This window comes from Belonocnema kinseyi, chromosome 9 (assembly GCF_010883055.1).
Source record: "Belonocnema kinseyi isolate 2016_QV_RU_SX_M_011 chromosome 9, B_treatae_v1, whole genome shotgun sequence".
NCBI classification, from domain to species: domain Eukaryota; kingdom Metazoa; phylum Arthropoda; class Insecta; order Hymenoptera; family Cynipidae; genus Belonocnema; species Belonocnema kinseyi.
Genome location: NC_046665.1, coordinates 88,434,416 through 88,450,504, shown reverse-complemented (window position 1 = coordinate 88,450,504; position 16,089 = coordinate 88,434,416). Strand labels below are relative to the sequence as shown.

The 16,089-nt window shown below is 23.7% G+C and overlaps 1 protein-coding gene across 4 annotated transcripts in view; it reads right to left on the bottom strand.

The window, feature by feature from the left end:
• Nucleotides 1-16,089, bottom strand: part of LOC117180391 (putative ATP-dependent RNA helicase TDRD12) — a 55,661-nt gene that overhangs the window by 33,325 nt on the left and 6,247 nt on the right. For all 4 annotated transcript variants that reach the window (XM_033372873.1, XM_033372875.1, XM_033372874.1 and 1 more), the window contains 6 exons: nt 15,374-15,639; nt 11,985-12,184; nt 11,705-11,897; nt 6,323-6,473; nt 6,067-6,228; nt 2,651-2,803 (listed from right to left, as the gene is read on the bottom strand). In XM_033372873.1, the coding sequence (XP_033228764.1) occupies nt 2,651-2,803; nt 6,067-6,228; nt 6,323-6,473; nt 11,705-11,897; nt 11,985-12,184; nt 15,374-15,639 (1,125 nt within the window). The remainder of the gene's footprint in view (nt 1-2,650; nt 2,804-6,066; nt 6,229-6,322; nt 6,474-11,704; nt 11,898-11,984; nt 12,185-15,373; nt 15,640-16,089) is intronic.

Here is a 16,089-nt window from a genome sequence, read left to right as displayed (position 1 = left end):
TAAACTTAAAAAATTTACAAAATTATATTATTTCAAGTAATTTTGAGCTGAAACATTACAAATTGAAAAATAGATTTTTTTGAACTTAACATTTCTTAAAAAAATAAGTTAAATTATTTTCATTTTAAATAGTTTAAAAAACCTTGAAAAGATTAAAAATTTTATTTTAGAATCTTGAGAAATCTAGAAGTTGTTTTACATTTTTCGAATTTAAATTTATTTTTCAAATTTTTTCAGAACTTCTAAATATCTTTTAAAATAAATTGAATTTTTCCTACAACTTTTAGAAAAATCTGCAAATTTTTAAAAATGTCCTGAAAATTTAGATTTATAAATAACGATTGAAAGATTATTATTTATAGAAAAAATTTGAGTAATTTTAACAGATATTTAGAAGTTTAAAAAAGATTTAATATCGAAATTTCTGTGCAATTACGCACAGCCTAATTTTAAACAAAATGTAGAAGCTTTACAAGAAGGGTGAAAGGCTTCAAAAGAATAAAAACATTTTCTTAACATTCCTAGGAAAATTGAAAATGATTTTTATACTTTTGAAAAATTATTTTAAAAGTTCCCAAAATTGTCAAAAAAGAAAGAGATATATTTAGATTTTCTGGAAAAAAATGTTCACACACTTCATTTAAATTACTTAAAATCTTTTCAAGTTTTAAATTAATTCTTAAACTTTTCAACACTTCTAAATATCTTTTAAAATTACTCAAAATTTTCGCACAAATAATAAGTATTCAATGATTATTTATACATCAAAATTCAACAATTTCACGAAAAATTTTAACATTTTTTTAAATAGAACCATTAAAATTGTAACGTTAAATGTTTAGAAGCTCTTCGAAATTTCTAAGATTTCTATGTTAAACAATTCAATTTTAAATTTGTTTACTTTTAAATATTTGGTTTTAATTTACTCGTCTTAAATGAAGAATGAAATATTGCTAAATATTAAATACTTATTCTTTTTCTACATTAAGAAATTTTAAATTAAATGGGTTGAAAATTAAATAATTTAGATTCAAACAATATTTTTAATTTAATGAAAACCTTTAATTACGAATATATTATTATAGAGTTATTTTTAAGATGAAAAAAGTAAAACGCACGTTTACATTTTTTAGTAGCTAAAAAATTAATAGAAATAATATATTAATAAATTTATTAATTAAATTTAATATAAAAATAATATAAAGGAAGACCTGAAACTTTGAATTAAAAATATTTGATTGATAAATCATGAAAATTTTTATTTAAAAATAAAATTATCGGAATAAATGATATTTTAATTTGAATTCTTATCAAGACTTTCGGATTGAAACAGTTAAAGATCCATTTAAAAAATTATTTATTTATTTATACTTACTGCAATTTAATTGTTTAAAAAACTGTTAAAATAGAATTTGGGCAGATTTTTCTTCTGAAAATTCGTAAAATTTCCGGTTTCCCGGTCAGCTCGTTTTTTATAAAAAAAAATCTTCAACTTTAAAGGCTTATAATTTTTAATTTTTTAAGCCTTTTGAACTGAATTTTAAAATTCTTAAAATTAAAATATATGCTTAAAAATTAAAATGGAAAATTTTGAAAGTGAAAGATTTTGTAAATTAAGCATTCTAAACTGAATGATATAATAATTTATAAAAATCACAATTGAACAAATTATTTAAAAACCGGTTGAGAACAAAGTTGAACAAAATTTTTATTCTAAAAATTTGGTAAAATTCCCGGTCAAAGAATAAATTCACTGTCATTTCCCGGGTTTTCCCGGTTATTTCCCGGCTTTCCAGGTTTCCCGTTCCAGCAACAATTTCACTAACAAATTAAACTTTTTTTTAAATATAACCATTAAAATTGTAACGTTAAAAGTTTAGAAGCTCTTCGAAATTTTAACAGTTCAAAGACTTCTATGTCAAATAATTCAGTTTTAAATTGCTTACTTTTAAATATTTGGTTTTTATTACCTCGTCTTAAATAAATAATAAAATATCCCTAAATATTAAATTATTATTCTTTCGCATAAATAAAAAATTTCAAATTAAATGGGTTAAAAATTAAACAATATTTTAAATTTAATAAAAGCCTTTAATTACGAATATATTATTATTAAGAAGCTATTTTTAATTTAAAAACAGTTTATAAAGTTTCAATTACACGTTTACCCTTTTTTAATGGCCTAAGACTTTTCAATTTAAATGGTTACAATTTGGAAATTCTTAAATTTTGAAAGGATTTTGAATACTTTGGTCAAATCAATTATTGTTCAGTTTTTAACATAAATCCATTTTAAAAATAATTGATTTATTTACATTTACAGTTGATAAAATAAAACTGTTTTTTTATCAAAAAAATTATAACTTCAAACGCTTTTAATTTTTAATGCTTGAACTCTTAAAGACTACAAATTAAAATTCCTTAAATTAGTAACATATGCGCTTCAAAATAAAAATCTAAAACGGAAATTTTTTAAAGTAAAAGATAGTCGAATTAGGCATTGTAAACTAAATGAAATCATAAATGAAAAAGACATCAATTCCACTACGTAATTATTTTTAAAAAACTGTTGAAATCTATCTTGGACAGATTTTTCTTTTGAAAATTTGTAAAATATATTTTGTAAAAAATAGTCTTTGTCAAAAATTACCAATAATGATTTCTCCGGTTTTCCATTCAAAGCAGCTACTGTCTTGATATGTGGATAATGTATTAAAAATTCATCACAGAGAGAGGCAACATTTGCAACATCTGATGACGATGAACAGAGTATTAAAGTGGTTGGTTTGTTACCTTTGGGAAGCTGGAAAATATTAAAAATTGAGTAAAAGCTATCTTGTATAAACTAGGGTCTCTAACGTTTCTTAACAAAAAAATGCCAAGACTTTTCCAGGGTTTTCAGGACAAAAAAAATGTACCCATACACCTTATTTTACAGTTGAAAAATAATTTTTACCAAACACATTAAAAATTGTAGATCTAGAAGAAATAAAAAATATTCATATGCTAATCTTTTTATGCAACCCCAAAATCTGATTTTATGGTCACACACCGTTTTTTTAATGGTTGTTCATTTTATCACAATGAAAAATCACTAAGCTAAAATTCAGAATATTTCCCTGTCCAATTTTTCATTTTCCCTAACCATTAATATTCAAAAATCGAAATTCTAATCTTGTAACATTTTTAACATCGAATATTTTATAAACAGAATAAAACAATTTCAAATCAAATTTTGTATACTTACAATGTTCGACCAAAAAATATGACTTTTAAACAAAATAGTTTAATTTTCGATAAAATAGTTAAATTTCAACAGAATAGCTCAAATTTCATCCAAAGTGTTGAACTTTTAAACAAAGAAGATGAAATTTTAATGAAAAACAATTGCATTTTTATCAAAATAACTGAATTTTGTTTAGAAAGATAGTGTAATTTCTAACAAGAAAATATGAATCTTCAATCCAAAAGGATTAATTTTTTTCAACTAGTACAACTTTGAAACAAGAAATATTAAACTTTAACCAAAAACAGTTTAATTTTCATCAAAAAAATGAATCTCAACAAAATTGTTAAATTGTCAAACAGAGTTAAATTTGAAACAAAATAATTAGATTTTAAATAAGACAATTAAAATTTTTAAACAAATAATTGTATTTTTTAGAAGACAGTTACATTTTTAACAAAAAAAGATGAATTTTCAATCCAAAATAATGGATTTTATATCCAAATAGTCGAAATTTGAAAAAAACAATATTCAAATAAACCAAAAACAGTTTAATTTTCATCAAAAAAAATTAATATGAACAAAATTGTTAAATTTTCAACCAGAGTTGAACAAAATAATTAAATTTTTTATAATTAAATAATTGAATTTTTTAGAACACGGTTTAATTTTTAACGAAAAAGTTGAATTCTCAATCCGAAGGGATGAATTTTTGGTCCCAATAGTAGAATTTTAAAACCAAAAATATTGAGTTTCAACCAAAAACAGTTGAATTTTCAACATAAAGGTAAAGCTCATCAGAATTGTCAAATTTTCAATCAGAGTTGAATTTTCAAAAAAATAATGACATTTTTTAAACATAATAATTAAATTTAGTAGAAGACAGTTTAATTTTCTAACGAAAAGATATGAATTTTCAATCCAAACAGATGAGTTTTCTTCTAAAATATTCCAATTTTCAAAAAGCAAAACTGAATCCCAACAAAATTGTTAAGTTTTCAACAAAATAATTAAATATTTTTAAAAATAGTTGAATTTGCAAAAAAAAAGATGAGCCTCAACAAAATATTTCAATTTTGAACAAGAAAAAAAAATCAATTTTCAAAAGAAAATGGAATAGTTACATTTTTTAAAAATTATTTTCCATCCTAACTTATGAATTTTGAAGTATAATGATGAATTCTCAACTGGAATAGTTGAATTTTAAAGAAAAAAATGAGTTTTCAACTAAAACAATCAATCTTCAACTGAAATAGTTGAACTGTCAACATACAAACAAAATTTTTACTAAGAAAGAAAAATTGTCAACAAAAAATTAAATAATGAAGCAATGAAAATCAGTGTTCAACCAAAAAAGACGAATTTTCAACTACAAAACATCATTTTTCCACAAAAAATTGAATAACATTTTCAGTCAAAAAATGAATGTTCAATCAAAAAAATTCATTCTTAACGAAGATTATGTAATATTTAATTGGAATAGTATTTTCATTTTCAGCTGCAGAAAAAAAATTATTTTCAACTAAAGAAACGAATTTTTAATTAAAATGATGAATTTTCATCGAAAAACATTAATTTTCAACAAAAAAAGTTTATTTTTCAACCAAGTAAATTTATTTCTAACCTAAAAGATTAATTTTCAACTGAAATTATGAATATTTAACTGGAATACATGAATTTTTAACCGAAAAGTCATTTTAAAATTGAAAATACCAATTTACATCTTAATTGCTAAACTTTAAATTAGAAAAGGTTAATTTTCAAAAAAAACCTAACAAAAAAATGAATTCTTAACCAAAACAAATCGGATTTTCAGAAAAATATTTCGATTTTCTACTAGAATAGTTAAATTTTTATTTGAAAATTTGATTTTCAGCAAAGTAGTTACATTTATAAAATTAGATACATTTTCAATTAAAATGATGGATCCCCTTCATAACGAAAAATGTAAAAAAAATTATCTTTAAATTCAGAAATATTTCATCTTCGAAATACAACTTTTAATCAAAAAACTACTTGAAGTACTTTCTTTTTCTAAAGTTTGGACGAAGGAAATTTTTAACTGTGACGAATTTTGTTTTGGAACCGGGAACTTTTAAACTCCCGTTTCATGTAAAAAATTCCCTGTCCCAAGGGAAATTATATTTCCTTACCAAAACTCCCTACCCTAAAATAAAAACGAGAATTATTTTCACTTGTATACTCTGCAAAGGTACATAAAGTAGAAATGACTTTTCTAAATTGGCAAAAATGATTAAAATAATGAAAACTTGAATTTTTCTGCGATCAGAAGTAAATTCTCGATTTTTCAAAATACAATTTTCGGCAATTTCCCGGACAATTCGCTACCCTGCAAATGAAAAACATCGAATATATGAATTATTATATACGCAAACCAACCAAACACGGTTCAGCAGAGAACAAGTTTCACCCTTAAATGGTACACTGGTGCGAATTTGCATTCGACATTTTTTCATTTTGTTGGCATTAAGCAAACGCAGTTGCAGCGGATTATCCCCACATATATTAAATATATACGTTAAATATGTGTGATATATGCTAGTTGTTTATTATGTGTTCAATAAATTAAATAATTAATATTAACATTGCAAACAAACCAATTTGCACCAGTGTACCGTTTACGTATGCTGGATTGGAGTGTACCGTTTGAGGGTTAAAAACCTATATTTTCTTGAAAAAAATTAAAATTCCAGGACCATGGGTAAAATTCAAAGACTTATAGATTTTTCTATGTAAAAAAAGAATCCAAAGTTTTCAAGGACGCTAGACACCTCCTATGAAAGATTGCAAATTACAAGATTAGAAATATATTGACTAACCTTTGCTTGATTAACTAGGGAACTGACAATCGGTATTAAATATCCATACGTTTTTCCAGAATCGGAAGGACTGACCGCTATAACATCGAGGCCCTTCTTCACAGCCGGCCACATGTACGATTGGATTTTTTTTGGACGCCTAACATCTTGAGCCTCGAGTGCCTAAATTAGTTAACAAAATAGTGTTATTTTACGATTTCTTACTTGATGAAATCCTTGAAGTTTTTATGAGTTTTAATTTAAATAAAAACAGTACTCTGTGTATATGTGCTGAAAACCTCGCATCCGTAACACTCTCGATAAACTCGCACTTCTGAACGCTTCGAATCAATATTTGTTGGTCATCCTTCTTGTACAAGTTTCTGTGACTTCGTTTGGATAAAGGATCGGTGACATGTTCATTTTGTCTTTTAAAAAAAACCTTCATTCAAGTTTTTTTTGTTGACAATTTTTAAATTACTATCAGAGTGGCGATTCGGCAGACGTTTGCAAATTCCCGGCCTAGTTTTTCAATTTCCCGGCCAATTAAAAGTAAAATATTCATATTTTCCACAAAAATTAAACATTTATTTTAATTTATCATCTTCATTGTAAAAATCCTTTAATATAAAAGAGCAAAACATTTCAAAGTCACTGAATTTTGAGACAAATTCTTCAATTTTCAACAAAAATTAAAAAATTACACTTTCAGTGAGAAAAATTAGATAGAATAGTTGAATTTTAAATTAAAAAGAGAAATTTGCATATAAAATACTTGCAGTTTAAAACAAAAAATAATTTTCTACAAAAAAATAAAATTAAAAAAAAAACATGATTTTTTTAACGAAGTAGTTCAATTTCCAACCAAATAGTTAAACTTTGAACTAGAATAAAATTAACTTTCAACCAAATATGAAATAGTTACATTTTTAGCCAATACAATTCATTTTTAACGTAACTCCTGAATTTTCAATCAAAAAGATGAATTTTCAACTGAAACAATTGAATTTTCAAACTAACGAAAATTAATTTTGTTCTGAAAAAAGAGAAATTTTTTAAACAAAACATAAATAATTAAATTTTAAGTTAAAAAAATTAATGTTAAGCCAAACAGTTGAATTTTTATCTAAGACTGAAATATTCAAATAATATGATGAATATTTAAGTAAAATAATTGAACCTTAGGTCAAAAGGAAGAATTTTAAACCAAAAATTGAATAATTGAATTTTGAGCAAAAAATGAATGTTCAAAAAAATAAATGAATTTTTAATGAATATTGTGAAATATTTACATTTTCGGAAAAATTCCTTTTCAGCCCAAGAAAAAACAATTTTTCAATCTAATAACTCATATTTCAACCCAAAAAATTAACTTGGTATTAAAATTATGAATCTTAGAAAAAAATGATTTTTAACAAAAGATTTAAACTTTTAACCAATTAATTTTATTTTTAACCTAAAAATGACTTTTCAACTAAAATGATAAATGCTTAACTGAAGTACTTGAATTTTCAACCGACAAGAAGAACTTTTATACAAGAAGATAAGCTTTCAAACAAAAAGATAATTTTCTATTAAAAAGTCGATTTTTTTAAAACAAAATAAGTGTGTTTTCAACGATATAGTATAATTTTATATTAAAAAAGACCAATTTTCATTTAAATTGTTGAATTTTGAAGAAAAAAGATCAATTTTAAGCTAAATAGATAAATTTGCAACTAAAATGATAAATACTTGACTGAAATATTTGAATTTTCAAACAAAATTAATTTTACACAACAACAAAAAATACAACTTTTAAAACAAAACAAAAAACATGATTTTTCAATAAAATAGTTGAATTTTCAATTAAAAGAGAAAACTAGAAGAGTTGAATTTTCGACAAAAAACATGAGCTTTCAACAAAAAAAGATAAATCTTCAACTGAAACAGTTGAATTTTCAAACTAACGAAAATTTTTTTTTTCTGAAAAAAGATAAATTTTCAACCGAACAGATGATTTTTTTCAATTAACACTGAAATATTCCATTAAGATGATGAATATTTAAATAAAATAATTGAACTTTAGACCAAAATAGAAAGAAATTTTCAACAAAATAGTTAATTTTTCGGAAAAAATTCCTTTTCGTTTTAAGTGAAATTGTTGATTATTTTTTATAAATAACAGTTGAAGAGTTGAATTCATTGAGAAAAACTTCGAGTAAATTTAAGAAATATTTTGGAGTTTTAAAAATTCAAACATAATTTTAAACTTGAAAAGATTTTAAAAATTATCAAAACAAAATATAGATTTTTGAAGTTTTCAAAATAAAACTTTGAAGTTTAAGGATTTTCAAAAGTTTGAAGATAATAAAAATGGTTTTTTTAAGAATCCTGAAAAAATTTTAAATAACTTTATTTTTAGAAATCAATTTTAACAAAATATTAAAATAGATTTCATGACATCCACAATTGTCAAAAAACAATTTGGGAAATAAAATTTTTAGACCGTTGAAGGTTTTTAAGTGGTTTCAATATAGTACAAACATTTTATTAAGATTCTTGGAAAAGTTTGAAATGATTTTTTATTGAATAATAATTCTAAGTGAATATTTAAAATAGATCTCAAAACAATTTTTGATTTATGTATAACAATTGAGCAATTCTTAATCTGTACGGACCTAAAATTGAAATAATTTGACTTGTAATAAAAAAAGTGGACATTTTAAAAAATTAATCTCTGAAATTTTCAATGTTTTTCACTAAAAGTTGCTCAAAAACGTATAATTTTAAAAATCTATAAATTTGTTGTTTCGTTCTTCAATTTAGAAAATTGTAAATGATAGCGTGGATTTATATATTTTTTTAAATCTTTGAACTGTACAATTTATCAAGGTTTACCATTTATTTATTGAGGGTTTAAAGTCAAAACATTTTCGGTTTGAATTTTAAAAGTTTAAACTTCAAAAAAGTTCAAATTCAAGTGTTTCAATTTGCAGTTCAGTTTTTATAATTACACATGAAAAAAATGTTAGCCTACAGAACTCGAAACTTTGAATTAATAATAAAAAATATATTATTAATTTATTTATTTTAATAAATATTCATAACTGAGGATTTATATATTTAAATCACTCATAATTTTGACCAATATTGTATAAAAATAACAATTCTATATTATTTAGAATTATAAGCTTTTAAAATCTAACAATTATTTAAATAATGATAACTTGAATTTTACTGCGATCATAAGTAAATTCCCGTTAAATCTACGGTTATCAAGAATTGACTTTCAACAAAAAAATCGAATTTTGAATAAAACAGTTAAATTTTAAACTAAAATGATGAACTTGCAACCAAAAATTTAATTTTTTAAATAAAATACTTCAACTTTAAACTAACTAGTTGACTTTTCAACAAAAGAAATTAATTTCAACGAAACAGTTAATTCTCAAGCAAATATTTAAATTTTCAACAAAAAATTATATTTAACTAACAAAAAAAAAACGAATTTTCAACCAAAAAGATGTATTTTTAACTCAACTGATAAGCCTTAAGCAAAAAAGAATGCATTTTTTACAAAGTATTTGAATTTTTAAACAAAAAATGTAATATTTAATCTTTAGACCAGATAAATTCAACAAAAAATTTATTTTTTAACAAAAATTGAAATGGCTATACTTCAATTGAAAACTTGATTTTCCTGCAAAACAAAAAAACAGTTTTCTACAAAATAGTTAGATTTTTAACCAAATTATTTAATTTGCAAAAAAGATGAATTTTTAACTAAACTGGTAAAACTTCAACCAAAAAAATGATTTTTTTAACATAGTAGTGGAATTTCCAACCAAATAGTTTAATTTTGAACTAGAATAAAATCAATTTTCACCCAAATACGGAATAGTTACATTTTTAGTTAATACAATTAATTTTTAACCTAGCTCATGAATTTTCTATGAGAATAACGAATTCTTAATTAGAATAGTTGAATTTTCAAACTAACGAAAATTAATTTTTACTGAAAGAGATAGATTGTCAACCAAAGCTAAAATAATTAAATCTTAAGTTGAAAGGAAATTAATGTTCAATCAAACAGTTGAATTTTTAACTAAGATTGAAATATTCAACTAAGATGATGAATATTTAAGTAAAATAATTGAACCTTAGACCAAAAAGATGAATTTTAAACCAAAACTTGAATTTTGAGGCAAAACATGAATGTTCAAACAAAGAAATGAGTTTTTAATGAACATTATGGAATATTTAACTAATATAATATTTACATTTTCAGTTGGAAAAAATAATAATTTTCAACCAAAAAGGAAAGAAATTTTCAACAAAATAGTTAAATTTTCGGAAAAAATTCCTTTTCAGCCAAAGAAAAAACAATTTTTCAATCAAAAAATTCATTTTTCAAACCAAAAAATTAACTTGGTATTAAAATTATGAATCATAGAAAAAAAATATTTTTAACAAAACAGTTAAACTTTCAACCGATTAATTTTACTTTTAACCTAAAAGATGAATTTTCAACTAAAATGATAAATATTAAACTGGAGTACTTGAATTTTCAACCGACAAGAAGAACTTTTACACAAGAAGATTAACTTTCAAAGAAAAAGATAATTTTCTATTGAAAGGACGATTTTTTTAAACAAAATACGTGTATTTTCAACAAGATGGTATAATTTTCTATTAAAAAATAACAATTTTCATTTAAATTATTGAATTTTGAAGAAAAAAAACCAATTCTAAGCTAAAAAGAGAAATTTGCAACTAAAATGATAAATACTTGACTGAAATATTTTAATTTTCAATCCAAATTAATTTTAAAGAAAAAATACAACTTTTCAAACAAAAAAAATTGTATTTTAACGAAATAGTTGAATTTTCAATTGAAGGAGAAAAATTTTCAACCAAAAAGTTGAATTTTGAACTAGAATAAAACCAACTTTGAACCAAATATGGAATAGTTACATTTTTAGTGGATACAATTAATTTGTAACCTAACTCATGAATTTTCAATCAAAACGATGAATCTTCAACTAGAACAGTAGAATTTTCAACCAAAAATATGAGTTTTCAACCAAAAAAAAATCTTCGATTGAAACAGTTGAATTTTCAAACTAACGAAAATTAATTTTTTTCTAAAAAAAGATAAATTTTCATCCAAAACTTAAATAATTCAATTTTAAGTTAAAAAATTAATATTCAACCAAAATGATGGTTTTTTTTAACTAAGACTGAAATTTCCACTAAGATGATGAATATTTCAATAAAATAATTGAACTTTAGACCAAAAATGATCATTTTTCAACCAAAAATTGAATTTTGAGGCAAAAATGAATGTTCAAACAAAGAAACGAGTTTTCCTGGAAAAAACAACAACTTTCTACAAAATAGACGAATTAAGACGAATGGAAAAAAGTAATATTTAAAAAAAAGATTAAATTTGTTAATTAAAACAGTTGAGTTGAACAAAAAGATAAATTTCCCACCAAAAATTGAAATATCTAAATTTCCGATTAAAAAATCCATTTTTTCTTGATAAATATATAAAAATTTCGTTTCCCGGTAAAGTCTCCACCTTGGATCGAAAGAAAATTCCCGCGTTTTTAATTAAATTTCCATTTTCCCCGTTCAAGTCGCCACCCTGACTATATATTAAACATTTACATACTTTTCTTCCTCGGTTTCTGTTTCTGTGCAAGTAGTCGGATAATTGAAACCATTAACACCATTAACGCTGTCGTCCACTCTTGATTCGCTTTTTAAAGAATCATTCAAGTCCTCATTGGTGATCAGGAGACTATCATTAATTTTTTTCGCTGGACTTTCTTTTACGCCTGGTTCGTAAATCCTCGCGAGAATAGCTGCATATACAATAATAATAGAAAATGGACCATTTTTTAATTGAATGCGGTTTATGAACTAAAAATAGAAGACTTTCCCTAGAGTACCTTTATTTAAATGAACTGCGAACAAACTGAGGGTCAAAGCTTTACTCAGAAATACTAATTCGTCTTCAATAATCAAGTAAAGTTCGCCATACTTTTTGCCATTCTGGTCACAAGCTTGTGGGTCAAAATATATCTTATCGGCAGCACTTAATAACTCTTTCGTAAACTGAATAGCAGATTCAGTCCACTCTTCCACAATACTAAACAGAAACGGATTTTAAATTATTTTAAAAATTCAACTACCAGTACGATCGAGCGTATTTAAGAGTTTCAGAGTCCAAAGTCCTCTCAAAACAGGGGATATATGGTGATTTTTAATGGAAATTGGGGAATAGGAGTATAAATTCTTTTGAATAAAATCAATTTATGTACTATATAGAATTCAATACGAAAACGTTTTAACTTCCTAAAATTTCAAGTGGAAATATAGTGCATTTACGAAAAAAGTTGAATTTTCAAGCAAAAAAAAATTATTTTTCATAAAGGAGATGATTATTCACGCTTAAAAGTTGAATGTTTTAGAAAAGAGCTTATTTTTAAACCTGAAAAAATAATATTCTAAATAAAAAAGATAAATTTGTAATCAAAAATGGAATCGTTAAATTTACAGTTGATAGGATTAACTTTCAACGACAAAAAAATTGAATTTTCAAGACAACAGTCCAATTTTCAAGTAAAACGATGAACTTGCAAAAAAATATTCATTTTATACACAGTAGTTGAACTTTAAAGCAAGTAGTTGATTTTGAAAAAAAAATGAATTTCAATAAAACAATTAATTCTCAAGAAAATATTTAAATTTTCAACAAAATAGTTCAATTTTCAACCAAAAAGATGAACTTTTAACCAAACTGATAAGACTCAAGCAAAAAAAAAAGATTTTTTAACAAAGTAGTTGAATTTTTGAACAAAAAATGTAATATTTAAACCAGATGAAATAAAAAAAAATTCATTTTCAACCAAAATGGAAATGGTTATGTGTTCACTTGAAAAAACACAATTGAAATAGCTACATTTCCGATTAAAAACTGAATCTTTTCTTTAAAAAAATATACATTTTTTTAACAAAATAGTTACATTTTCAACCAAAGAGATATCAGTTTTTAAGTGGAATATTTAAATTTACAGTTAAAAAAATTAATTTTCAACCACAAAAAAGCGCATTTTCAAACAGTTAAATTTTCAATCAAAAAACTGGCTTTTTCAGCCAGAAAATGGATTATTAAGCGAAACATTTGAATTTTAAATAAAAAACAGATAAATTTAAGCAAAAAGACGAAATTTCAACAAAATAACTTAATTTTTAACCATATAGTTGAATTTTAAAGCTGTAAAGATACATTTTCAACCAGATGATCGAGAATTTTCAAAAAAAAAAAAAATTACACTTCAAAGGAACATGTAATATTTGATATTTGAACTCCAACAAACTAAGATGTTCACTTAAAACAGCTAAATTCGACCAAAAAAAGGAAAAACATTAATTTTCAATCAAATACTTGTTTATGTTCTTTTAAATTCTTGAATTTTCAAGACAAAAAGACGAATTTTCAACAATATGGTTAATTTTTTAAATCAAATTGTTGTATTTTCTACAAAACATTTTGAAATTAATTTTCAATAAAAAAGTCAAAATATTAGTTCAATTTTCAACCAAAAAGATAAATTAGCAACCAAAAAACTGACTTTTCATCCAGAAAAATGGATTATTAAGAGAAACATTTGATTATTAAATTAAAAACAGTTGAATTTAAGCAAAAATACGAACTTTCAACAAAATAACTGAATTTTTAACCAAATAGCTGAATTTTGAAGCTGTAAAGATAAATTTTCAAACAGATGGTCGAGAATTTTTAAACAAAAAAAGATTACACTTCATAGAAAAATGTAATATTTGATATTTAAACCCCAAAAAATGAAGATGTTTATTTAAAACAGTTAAATTCAACTAAAGAAGAAAAAACATTAATTTTCAACCAAATACCTAAGAGTTTCTATCAAATTGTTGAATTTTCAAGGGAAAAAGGCGAATTTTCAACAAAATAGTTGATTTTTTAAATCAAACTGTTGAATTTTCAAGCCAAAAAAGCGTATTTTTATTTTCTATAAAACAGCTTGAAATTTTAACACAGAAATATAAAATTTAAAAGTGAAATTAATTTTTAAGCAAAATCGAAAAAATTAAAGTTTCAGTAAAAAATTAAGAAAAAATTTAATTAAAAAAATTATTAATTTAAATTAATTTAAAAAATTTTTTTTAAATTTATTATTAATTTAATTCAATGAAATAGTTACACTTTTAAACTAAGAGATGAATTTTGAATTAAAATTATGAATCGACAACTGGAATTATTCAATTTTCAGGTAAAAAAATTGAATTTAAAAAAAAAACATTTTCAAGAAAATAGTTTAATTCTCAACTAAAAATATTAATTTTCAACTAAAAATGATGAATCTTCAACCAGAAAAATAAATTTAAAAAAAGAACAGTTCAAACGGTAGCTTAAAAAAGATTAATTCTCCACCAAACAAAATAGTTGAATTTTCCAGCTACAAAGATGAATTTTCACCCAAATGGTCGAGGATTTCCAAACAAAAAGATTAAGCTTCAAGTAAAAACAGCTGCATTTTTAACCAAGAAAGATGACTTATACCAAAGAAGTTGAATTTTCAATCCAAAAGTATAAAGTTTCTATTCAGACGTATACAAAAAAAAAAAAAATAGTTGACTTTTTAACAAATCAGTTAAATTGTCATCCAGAGGAATGTTTACTAAAATGGTAAATCTTCCCTTGAAAAATGGAATTTTCAAGAAAAGAATTCAACTTTTGACTGGATAGTTAAATTTTCAACCAATATTATGATTTTTTACCAAGATTTAGTTTCTATAAATAAAATGAAATTTCAATGAAATAGTGGTATTTTTCAAATGAAAAAGATAAATTTCCAACCAAATAATTCAATTTTAAACTAAAAACGTATGAACTTTCCACCAAAAATGCAAAGCTTCAATTTTAAGTTAAAAATTACTTCTCAATAAAAAATGAAACGAATTTTTAACCAATAATTTCAATTTTCTACCAAAGAGATGAATCTTCAACAAAAAAGAGAAATTTTTAATAACATGATTAAATTTTCAAGCAAGTATGAAGCTTTTTATCCAAACGAGATGAATTCCGAACCAAAAATATAGTAGAAGACTTTTCAATTAAGAAGAGTGAACACTCATCCAAAAATAGTTGGCTCTTATCGGTTTCGATTAATTTATTTCGCATACAAGCGAGAAAATGAGGAAAAGGAAAAGTTTCATGAAAAAGATAAATTATTTTTAAAAAGGGGGAAACGGTGAAATGATAATTGCAAAATTGTAAAATAGAACCCAAACTTACGTCACAATCGTTTTCTCTTTCGATTTGTTGCCCTTGGCGATAGTGGCAGGAACCACCTCATTTAATCCGATCGTAGACGTCAAGTATTCATCAGAAACAACATCCTTCGGAATTTTCCGCAAGTCATTTTTTGCCAATAGAAGGGCAATGCCATAATCTGGCAAGAAAACGTTATACTTTGTACTTGTATCGTCCATGCGGCCCAAAATTCCTCTGCACCACCAGGCAGGAAGATCGTCGTTATTTATATTAAATACAATCAACGTCTAGAAGAAAAAAAATTTCATTTTCAATATCAGGGTGTCTAGCGATTCTTAGGAACAAAATTCAAGGTCTTTTCCAGGTTTTCCAGGTCAAGAAATCAAAATTTTCCAGGTCTCCTTTTTTACATTAAATAATGAAATAAACGTTTATCATACATGTAAAAAATGAGGCATTTTATTTTTTATTGGCTAAAAATTTCTAAAGAAAGACGAATCGTAAGTAAACTTTTTTAATTACTTTGAAATCATTGAAATCTTTGTGAACAAACCTTAGTGAAAGCTTGTAATTTTGGTGAAATCTTTCAGAAATATTTTGGCAACTTCCAAAGCTTTTGTAAAATCTTAAAAAAATTTTGAAATCTTTGAAATCTTTGTCAACACTTTCTTTAATATTTATTTGCGAAATCTTTTGCGTTTGTTTAAAATCATTGAAGTCTTTTGAAATCTTCTCAA